At 31.3% G+C, this 11,354-nt stretch overlaps 1 protein-coding gene across 2 annotated transcripts in view; it reads left to right on the plus strand.

Annotated features, from left to right (window-relative positions):
• The first annotated feature begins 315 nt into the window (after positions 1 to 315).
• LOC110035569 overlaps positions 316 to 11,354 on the plus strand; it is a 32,344-nt gene continuing 21,305 nt past the window's right edge. For both annotated transcript variants that reach the window (XM_020739819.1, XM_020739818.1), the window contains exon 1: positions 316 to 506. In XM_020739819.1, coding sequence (XP_020595478.1) covers positions 356 to 506 — 151 coding nt within the window. In that variant the 5' untranslated portion in view covers positions 316 to 355. The remainder of the gene's footprint in view (positions 507 to 11,354) is intronic.

The following is an 11,354-nucleotide window of genomic DNA, read 5'->3' on the forward strand; positions in this document are numbered from 1 at the left end:
TATTTATTATTTAAATAAATTATTATTTTAATAAAGGGGCATTCATAATTCTTATATGTCAATATATCTCACACTTAAGCTATCTTATTTAAAAATATAACACTCAAATCTTTAATATCACATAAATAGTTGCACTATTATCACTTTTTAAAAACATAATATATTTTTTCAAACATAAATTTAAAATATTAATATGTTTTATATATAACATGAAAATTTTGACATTCCAGACGTAAATACATGAGAATATTGGGCTGCATGTATAAATTTCCCTTTAATAAATTTCATTCATGCAAATTTTTTTGGTATGCACAAAAATAACAAATCGATCGAGCAGAGGGAAGCAAGTTAGAAAATGGCTGGGGGAGAGAGCAGCACAGGAAGCGGGGGCGGCTTCAGATCCCGCATTGAGTACTTCCTCTACAGCGGCGATAAGAAGCACGTTTTCGCGGGCATTGCTATCATCTCGGTCATCTTTGGCGCTCCTTGGTTCTTCTTGAATCGAGGTATCCTTGCTACTCTTTCCAGGATTCATTAATGGAGGTGTCCCTTTACGGATTTTTTTGCTTTTTGTTGATTTCAACGGAGCGAATGGCAGGCGTCTCTCAAGTTTTAGTTTTTGTAATGCATATTTTGTATCTATTTTGATTGCTTTTGGAAATGCTGTAAAGTATCAAAACCCTAGACGCACTGGTGCGAAGCACGGCTCTGAAACTACCGGAACTACAGACGCGCGAAACTTGGAGGTTACAGATATGTTAGAGGTAGGGGATATAATATAACATTACAGATAAGAAGCACGTTAATTCGCAAAATATGCATTACAAACACAGAATTGAGAAATGATTTAGTTTTTGCTTTTAGACCTTAATGCATTTTTATTTATAATGGAAGACAACGAATGTGGTTTACATGCATGAATTCCCACACGCGCTTCCCCAAATCTCCGATGACATTCTCAGATAGGTATTTTTTCTTGTGATGTTATAGGAGGCGTATTTGTAAATCATTAGAGTTCTCCCTCAAATTTTTGAAGCGCGTAGCAATTGAGAATCTGGAATTACTAGAAATTCTAAATGAAGATAGGCAGTAACTTTGTATGCTACTTATTGGTTTTAGTGCTGCATGATGATCATGAAACCTTGTGCATGTCCTTTTCGTTTTGTGTGATATGTGCCTCTCTGATTGATTTAGGAGTTTTGAGACATCCAAAGCTTTTATTAAATAAATTTCCCTTTTTCATCCATCAATATAACTTTTCAATGTTGTATTTTACGTTTACTTTCGTTCTTCCCTCCCTGGCTGCAATTGAGCCGATTATGTCTTGGATTGGAGTTGGCTTATTCATATTAGATGTTCATACTTTTTTTGTTTAAACTTTTGATAATTATACCAGGCTTGTAATTGATTTGCCTATATTTATTTAATGAGCACTTCAATGTGTTAATAAAGAAGTGAAAATTTGAACGCGTACTTAACTTTTCATATACAATTATTAAAAATTAATTTTACAAAACAAGCAAGCAATTGAATAAATTCCAATTTAGTTTCTAACCTTTACATCCATTAAATAAGATAATATATAAATTTTTAGCAAATTTTCTTGCAATCAAATAACATAAATAAGTACTAAAATATCATTAAATTAATGAATAAGAAGGGGTTTCATTGAATTAATATGCATATTTTGTAATGGCAAATAAATTAATTTGAAAAAAAATCTAAAAGTAAAAAAAAAAATTTGAACACTTATATGAAAAATAAACATTTCTTGTGAAACAAGCATATACATCAACTCCTCAAAATAGTTGCATATGGTGGATAATGATGGATTGATTAATTCACATAAAGATGTAGTATTTAATAAATTAGATTAATTAAGATATTAATAAAATAACTATGTAATTAACATTTAATTATAAAACATTATTGATATTAAATTATAATATATTATTATTAAATATGTAATTAACTAAGTTTTAATTAATCAAAATTTATTTAAATAATATATTATATATGATATGAGCTTTAATCAAATTTAATATCGATTGTTAACAAGTTCCTCGTTGAACAATAAAAAAATGAGTTGGATTGTATTTAAACTTGGTTAATTTAACCTTCAAAATTTTTGAAAAACTTTCAAACTTTCTTATTTACTTATTTGAACAAATTTCATTAAGTATTATTGAACTTGAGTTCCAGTTGTTTATTGAGTGCATTGATTCGTTTATAAATCTACTTGTTTCCTTAAACCCATGAAAACTATGCCTCTAAATGTTATAAATTTTGAATTTGAAATTTGTAAACAAAAAAGAAGCTGACTTTTCTTTTTTTTAAATTGTTCCTCGATTTTAAAATTCAACTTTAAATTGGATTTAAAAGCTTGTTGAAACTTTCCTACTCTCTTTCCCCCAATTTGAAAATTTCCTATCATTTATTTACTTCGAAATAACAATTCTATTCTATCTTCTTTTAGAAATCACTTCAATATATCATCCCTTTATTTCAATTAGAATTTAAGTTCAATGTTAAATTGAATTGAAATGTTGGATGCAACTGTTCTATCCACTTTCCCTTTTTTTGTTGAAAATTTCACATCTATTTTTAAGAATAAATGTAATGAACAAGAGAGTGCAAATTATAGTTGAATTAAGTTAATGCGTCATACATTAAAGTTATGAAGAGTAATTGAACATAAGTTATGACGTAATATAAAAATTTCTCAAAATAAGTTTTGATTCATGCTGGGCAAGCCTACTATGAAAGCTATACATTTATTGAAAGGTTCAATTGAGAAGTAAATAGAGATTATGGATGTTATATAAATAATTTTTGTTGATTTAGAATGCATTGGGCCTATTGTGTGATAGAAATTTACTGCTCATACTCAGAAAAATTTTATAAGATGGTGGTGAGACCTACAATGCTTTATGGTGCAAAATTTTGGCATGTGAAAGGGAAGCATAAAATTGAGTAAAGTTTTGTTGAGATGAGAATGATCTGGTGGATGAGTGACATGCGAAATGAATATATTTGTGAAAGGGTCGGAGTAGCTCTAGTGGCAGACAAAATTTGAGTGTATCCTTAGTTGGTTTGGTTTACATTAAAGGTCGACCATTTGATGACCCAATTAAGAAAGTAGAAGTTTTAGAGTTGACTTATGCTGAGAAAAGTAGAGGTAGACCTAAAAAGATTTGGGCATGTTGTATAAATAAATAATTTTCATTTATTAGAACTAAATGAAAATATGACAATCAATAGGACACAATGGAGAAAATGAATTCAGGTAGCCGACCCCACTTAGTGGGATAAAAACTTATTGTTGTTTGTTGTATTTAAGCATCCGTTCCATCCAATATTTTTTTTTACAATCACCTTTGCATATACTACACATTTCGAGTATGATTTCATTTTATCCTATAAGTTAAACCCCTATAAATCATGAATAAAAAGATCATTTAACCAAATAGATTCATGGAGACTATAAATAAGTCGGAATGGCTCACTAGCTTACCCAACCGTTCGTGTGGGTCAATGACGAATAATGGCATGCGTCATAACACGTGGCGCCGTCAACATCATTGTATGGTGTGACACGATGTGTTAAATGACACTTGCTATTTGCTTCATGCACGAACAATGCTAAAGCGCACTGACTCTATGGCACGTGTTATAGTTGATTTTTTAGATTTAATATAAAAAATGAAGAAAAATTATGTACATGTAATTCAATTATTTAAATATTTGCATATCTAACATCTAATATTTAATATTTATTTATATAACACATAAAAATACTAATGCTAATTTTTTTTAAAAAGAAATACAAATTTTTCATAAATATTTTTTAATGTGATCATGACACAAAATGTTATATATTTAAATATTAAACTTTAAGTATTGAATATGTAATATAAGACTTATTTGGTATTTGTGTTAATTTTACGATACACACAAACACACACACACACACACACACACACACACACTTACATATATACATATATGGGGCAAAAAATATGTCCACATTATGCCGTTCGCATGATAGTTAACTTCATTCATTTGATGATGATGATGATGATACTTTATGGGATTATGATAATACTGATGAAAAATAAGGTTATGATAATACTGATGAAAAATAAGGTTTATTTGACATATAATGATGATGATAATTCTTCATATTATCAATATAATTACTTATTGATATTAGACTTGTAAAAAAATAAAATATTTTGAAATTTAAGTAGTTGAGGTATTGAGCACTTGATTTAAGCATTATTTTTGCTGTTTTTATTACCATGTAATTCTATCATTTAATTTTATATTTTTTCATGTATATCTGATTTTTTAATATTTTGTGCCGTATTTAAAATAATGCGCGCAATGCCATGCATTGTGCATTATGACTCTTCGTAAACCTTTGTGCTAAGGTACGTCATTTGCACTATATTAGATTTTGGCATGTGGCATGGCGCGGTGCCCCTTAGGCTCCATTTGCATGGTGCGGTATGATGCATTGAAATGACTTGTGCTATTTGTACCATGCATGAGCAATGGTGCATGAAGCATTGCTGCCATGTCACTCACTAAGTTGATTTTTTAGATTTAATTTGAAAAAAAAGTACACACATACAATTCAATTCTTATATATTTGCATATATATCATCTAAAATTTAATATTTATGTATATATTACTTCAAAAATGCAATTAGTAATTATTTTATGTGAAATATATTATTTTAATGAATATGTTTTAATGTGATTATGACACATTATTGTATAACTAAATATTAAACTTTATATGTTGAATATGTAAATATATAAGAAATATTTGTTATGTATGTAAATTTTATAACACACAAACACACATACATATGTACATTTTTGGGGCAAAAATCTGCTCACATTGTGTCGTTCGCATGACAAGTGCGCTTCATTTGTTTGATGAGTATGATGTTGATGATTATGCTTTATGAGGTTATATTGATGATGGTGGGAATAAAATTTATTTTACTTATGATGATGATGATAATTCTTTGGATGTCCATTTTAATTGTTCATGAAATTATTAAACTTCTAAAAAAAAATAGAACAGCTTAAATTTTAAGTAATTGAGATATTGAACACTTGAATTAAGTATTATTTATGACGTTTTTATTGTCGTGTCATTTTATCTTTTAATTCAATATGATTTTATATTTATTTATGTTTTTTTAATAAAATTTTAATATTTTGTGTCATATTTAAAATGACGCGCGCCGCGTCATGCGCTATAGTGTGCCGTTCACCATTTAAGCATGCAACCAACTTAGAAATTGAACCGACCCAAACATTGAGATTCTAGCTCACAGGTGCATTCATGTGAGTAGTATCCATACCATTGTTTTGGGTTTTTTTTTTTCATTTCCTTGCCTCATTTGAAACCACCGTGCTGTGTTCTCCCAGTATTTCTTGCTGCTGCCCATCCCAGTCCAGCGCCTTTAGAGCCTCACTAAAGCCTATATTAGCATCAACCAAGCGTCCCCAAGCATCATGCATGCTGTTTTAGGTCTTCAGGAGTTTAGGCTCCTCTGCCTGCTTTCTTGACCTCTACAAGTATTGCTGTTAATAAAAAATTCTTGCCATGGCTTCTTGATACTGCCAAATTTTCTTAAATCTCATGGCAACAATATGTATATTGTCAAGTACTCTTCCTTTGCTTATGGAAGCTACTAGAGCCATTCGGTATCCCTTTAGTCTCCAGTTGCCTTCCAAAAACCTTGGTTCATCTTCTAGTAGCCTTTTTTAAACTTTTTTAAGCCACAATTATGGCCGCTCTAGCATTCTAGTCGCCGTTTTTTTCCCAGAAATTGCTGTTAAAACTACCATAACCCCCTGAGCCACTTATTGAACTCTGTTGCATTCACCTTAGCTTAGAAGTTGCCACCAGAGTCTGGAGGCTCTTCACCAAGTCCAAAGGGTACTTGCCCAGATTATAAAAGAAGCCTCGAAACTCTATTTATTTAGCCACCGATATTGCCTATTCAATTGATGACCTCATCCACTCAGCGAAAAATGCCTTCAAGTTACTCGTTAAGAAGATCATTCACGTGTGTAGGATCTTGATTATAATGTTCACATGGCTATTTTGTCTAATCATGCATTTATTATTTTATTATTTTTTATGATTTTCCTATAATGCCCAAAATCCTATAAATACGGGTTAAAGAGCCATTTCAAGGAAGCATTCTCCTGTATTTAAATCTATCATATTGAAATTCTAGAGTCTAGCACTCCTCTTTTCTCTTCCATTTTTATGGTCTGTTTACTCCTTGCAATTCTTACAAGTAGGTCCTTGGCGTACCCACAGATAAATTTGATCCAACAATCACTCCTGAGGTATATCCCATAGAGTATTTTTCCTTAATTATGTATTAAATATCTCTTTAATTTTATTTTTGTTATTTTGCTTTGAAAATTAAGGAAAACTTACAACCTTGACCAATGACTTCCACAATTGTGAGGAAGAGTGTTTCTTGTCTGCAACCTAAGTTTAAGTGTGGGCAATGATTACAATATTTGGTCTTGTGCAGCTCAACTTAAATTGGATAACTGCTATCCACTTCCATTAAAGCTTAAAGTCCTTGGATGCTTCACTATTTTATCCATTAGCACTTCTTTAGGGTTACTTTTATGCAAACTAAAGCTAGTACTTTTTGGTCATCTCAGAGAATATTATGTGATGAAATTAAAGTTCCAATTCTGGATTTTGTAACATATTTAAATTTAAACTCATCTACTATTCTTCATTTGGGATAATTACATACCAAGCAACTGAAACATTGCTACTTACAAACCAAGCACCCAGATGATTTTTTGAACTTTTGAACCGGTACATTTATGTGTGTCATGATCAAACATTGAGAATTTGATAAAAATGAAAAATATGGGTCAGAGTTTTATCATGAATTTTTGATATTTGAGTGAGAATTTGAAAGATGAATGAAAGAGGGTGATTGATTTGTAAATAGCAAGCTTTTTGGTGCTCTGTATGAAATCGCGCCATTTCATTTTATATTAATACCCGGGAATTACTTGGTAGATGCATTATAGTTCGGAAATACTAATTTTGTTCATCTTTGTAAATATTTTGCTTGCTTTTTATCATTTAATCATCATGCTTTGCATAAGTTTATAGTGCGTTTGAACGGTTAACCCAAGCTTTTTGTTAATTGGAACAAAGTAGTTATGCTTGACTGTATTATGAGAGATAATGAACAACAGACTGAATCAATGGATAATAATTATCCAAATGCATTGAAGAAATTATATGATTGGTGGCTGCAAATCAAAACTTATCGGCCATATTCTACAAAATAAAGTTGTGATTACAATTAAATTAAGGCTCTTCCAAACACCTCCACATGTGACATTGTAGATACCGTTTATGAGGGTTGATCATTTGTTGTTGCATGCGATCTGATTTTGATGAAACCTCACGTAAGCATTTTACAATAATCATCATCTAAGAGAAGAAATGCTATTGTTGTTTGAAAGCATCTGTTCTCATTGGATTACAAATATCAGTATACAAGGTTTATTTGGAATTTTTACTCTCCATGTAAATGGGAAATGATATTCAATATGACTTTGATACAACCATCGTTCCTTCTTTTCAATTGGTTGTAGTACAAGAACCACGAGTTGAGTCCATTGTAATTAAGTTGACTTTATCTCAACAATCATATAAAAAAAGGTTTACTGGATACTTTTTCTTTGATGACCTGCTTTGAAGAGCTAAATAATACTCAGTTGACATAGCCAAAAGAAAGTTTCAGTTCTTTCCATTTTTACTTTCATGAAATGAGTATTATTGTCTTTTTCATAATTCTTACATTTCTTATCTTAAAAAATAGGAACATTTACATACATTCCACACGATTCTTATATATTTACATATCTAACACGTAGAATTTTATATTTACATGCATGACACTCAAATTTTTACTATCACATAAAAAATACCGCTATTAAATACTTTTTAAATATGGAATACATTTTTAATGCTTATGTTTATGAGACCAAATTGTTATAAATGTAAATATGAAAGTTTAGGTGTTAGATATGTTAATACGTAAGAATTATGAGGTATGTGAATTTCCCTAAAATTAGTATGATAACCATGCTGAAGAACAGACATTAAAAATATTTGTGGCAAATTAACACATATAGGACACCATGAATAAGTATCGTCATGCCTTCTTTTGTGTGCTTAATGTCCCCCTTGCCTTAATTTTCTCATCACCGAAGTTGTGAGAAGAAAGGCAATTGATTACGATAAAAAAATGGCTTCCTATTTCATGTAACAGCTGCAACCACTTGTCATGAGTTTATACATTCATAAAAACAGCGTTGATCCCAAATTTTTTTATTCAGAAAATTTTCATAATTTTCGCTTTCTTATTTTTTTAGCTGCAATCTCTCTTAGAGTGGCGTGAAACTTTTTATTTTTCAAGCCTATTACCTATATTTTTATTTTCTCGATACAACCCATGCTTTTTGCAAGCAAATTAGCAAGGGGAATCTGATTTAACAAATATTTGATTTAAATGTTTTTTTCTTTACTGTGCTTTTTCAATTGATGCTATTATATATTTGCTTTTCTTTTCATCAATCCTTTATGGCGTCTTCTCTCACGATGAGCTTTATTAATTCGTTTATGCAATAGCGAGATTTCCTTTAATTTTTTTATAATATATAACTATGTTTATCGTCTTCGTATGTGCCTCATAGAGAATCATTTAGTTTTTATAAAGCAAAAGAGGCACGATCGTTGCAGTATTCAATTGTTGCAACAATCTGTTAAAATTCAATCGACAAGCATGCTCTAAAGAGTTACTTTAATTTTCTTTTCATGAACATTTGAATTATATCTCATATCCTCTCATTTGATAATAATTCCAAAAACTCTTAAGAATGTATCTTTTATTGTTTCAACTTTTTTTGGTATAGAATTTTGGGCTGTTTAATAAATAGCACCCGCACCCGAAACATTGCAATTTACAAATTTAGCACTTTCTTTCATCCATTTTTCAAATTCTCACTCAAATATCAAAGCTCATGATAAAACCCCAACTCAAATTTTTCATTTTTGTCAAATTCTAGATGGTTTGATCGTGGCACCTGTAAATACATCTGTTTGGTTGTTCAAAAATATCACTTGGGTGCTAGATTTTATAAATAGCAATGTTTCAGGTGCTATGTATGTAATTATCACTAGAATTTTTCAGATTCATGTCACAATTTCTAACTTAAGGGAAATATTTTTAAAATCTCGAAGCTCCTTTTTAAAATTTCTCTTACTTCTTTTGATTTTGTTTTACACATGTAGATTGTTTTTTGCTCATCATTTATTGGATAAATAGTAATTACTCTGTATTTTGTTCTTATTGTCTTTGTACTCTTTTTTGCTTCACTTGTTCCAAAGTAGCCAATGGTTTGTTTGTTTGTTCATCTCATTGCTTTTGCCTAAGTCCCACAACTCCTTTTTTTTAAATCAAATAAACAAAATTATCCCAAAATTTTTCTTAATTGAATGTAAGGTACAAGCTCAATTATAAATAAGCAAGAATGAAGGAAGTAGTAGTTAAGGGGGCACAAAATCACTTATAGAGCAAATTTCATGTAAGGAGCTAGTGACCTATTAAGGGGCTCGAACTATATTTAATTATGACTGCAATGTAGGAGTCTGGGAGCAATACACGTTGAGGAATGGGTTGGTTCCTTGGGAAGTGTTGGTTCCTTGGGAAGTGGAGATATCGATTAGAGTTGCAAAATCTTGGTGATAACAAATACTAACTTTGATATGAATTTGTTCGGATTGGTGGAGGTGAAAGAAAAATGTTGAAATTTGTAGGGTTAGAAGGGGCCATACATTTGAGAAATGTTGCAATCATGGAATCTTCTAATACGATTCTTGACAGAAATTAAGGCAAATAATATTTTATTGTAAAAATATCAAACACTTAGTATGAATACAAAGATAAGCTCCTATAAATCGAGTGGTAGGTTATCTCTGACAATTCCTACTATTCTAGAGGTAGGAAATCACTCTCAAATCCTAAATTTAAGATTCTATAGACATAATCTCATGCATAATCTCACCCTAAACACATTAGCCCTATTTATACTGAACAATAATAAATGAAAAAAGACTTGTCGGTGGGTAAAAGGGTGGATGGGTGGATTGAGGGAGGAGTTGCCCGTGAGAAGCTGTTGGTCACCGGAATCGAAATTTTGTCGCCCGCTTCAGAAGGACGTTTTAATTTACATATAGATTTAAATTTAAAATCAAATATGAAAATCAAACTGACCCCATATTTTTCATAGTTTAAATGAAAGAGCGTTTTACCTCAAATCCTGTATCTATCCCGAGGGATAAACACAAGACTTGAGGATGAGACTCGATTAGATAAACTAAGATATATATGACGTCCGTTTGGTCTGCGAAACCGTTTTATTTGCCGACAAATTCTCCTATTTAATATGAAAAATTAAATATGGTTTATTTTAAGCTGGATTCCCCTATAAGGGCAAGCTCCTATAGCTCCTATAGTTAATTACATCTTAAATGACCGAAATCACTTAAGAATACTCTCGATAAAAATCAGGAAAAATTATCTTCACGGACTTCAAAAGGATAGAACTTTTCAACGAAATTGGACAAAAAAGATGTGCAAAAGGGAATGGTTCAAACTTGGGACATTTATTAAAGGATCCAAAGAAAAAAGAATTAGGGGATGCCACAGATCCAAAGGAGATCCACGGTGTCTTCCCAGTCTACCCTATGGTTTGGCTTCAGTTTCGAGGAGGAATATTCAAGTGTTTTATTCTGCCAATTTTATTTAATTAGGGCTTACATTCGTGTGAAATGCTCACACAGATAGCCTGAAAGATGTGAGGATTTAGGTCGTAAATGATGACAACCTCGGAATCCTAAAACGAGTTAGGGCTTAGATCGTACAGCAGAGCCATACGAATACTTAACGAAAAAGGTTCAGGATTTATGTTGCGCTAGGCGAACAACCTCGAAATCCTATGGATTGTTATTTTAAATTCTAGGAAAGGAATGATTTAGATGGGGAAGACATGTTCTGCTGTTGAAGATGGTCGCACTGCCCACCGCGCTAACTCCAAGCTCCTTATCGCGACGAGTTTAAGTTTTCTAGGGTGTCCAATTATGATGTCAAATCAAACGACCCTATGATAATAGTCCTCTAAACATCCTATATGGAAAGGAGGCATGCGAGGGCTATGTAATATAAAATCTGCAGTACAGGACAAACAGTAGGATGCATGTAGAACGGTAGCAG

The sequence above is a fragment of the Phalaenopsis equestris genome, unplaced genomic scaffold (assembly GCF_001263595.1).
Source record: "Phalaenopsis equestris unplaced genomic scaffold, ASM126359v1 Scaffold198203, whole genome shotgun sequence".
NCBI classification, from domain to species: domain Eukaryota; kingdom Viridiplantae; phylum Streptophyta; class Magnoliopsida; order Asparagales; family Orchidaceae; genus Phalaenopsis; species Phalaenopsis equestris.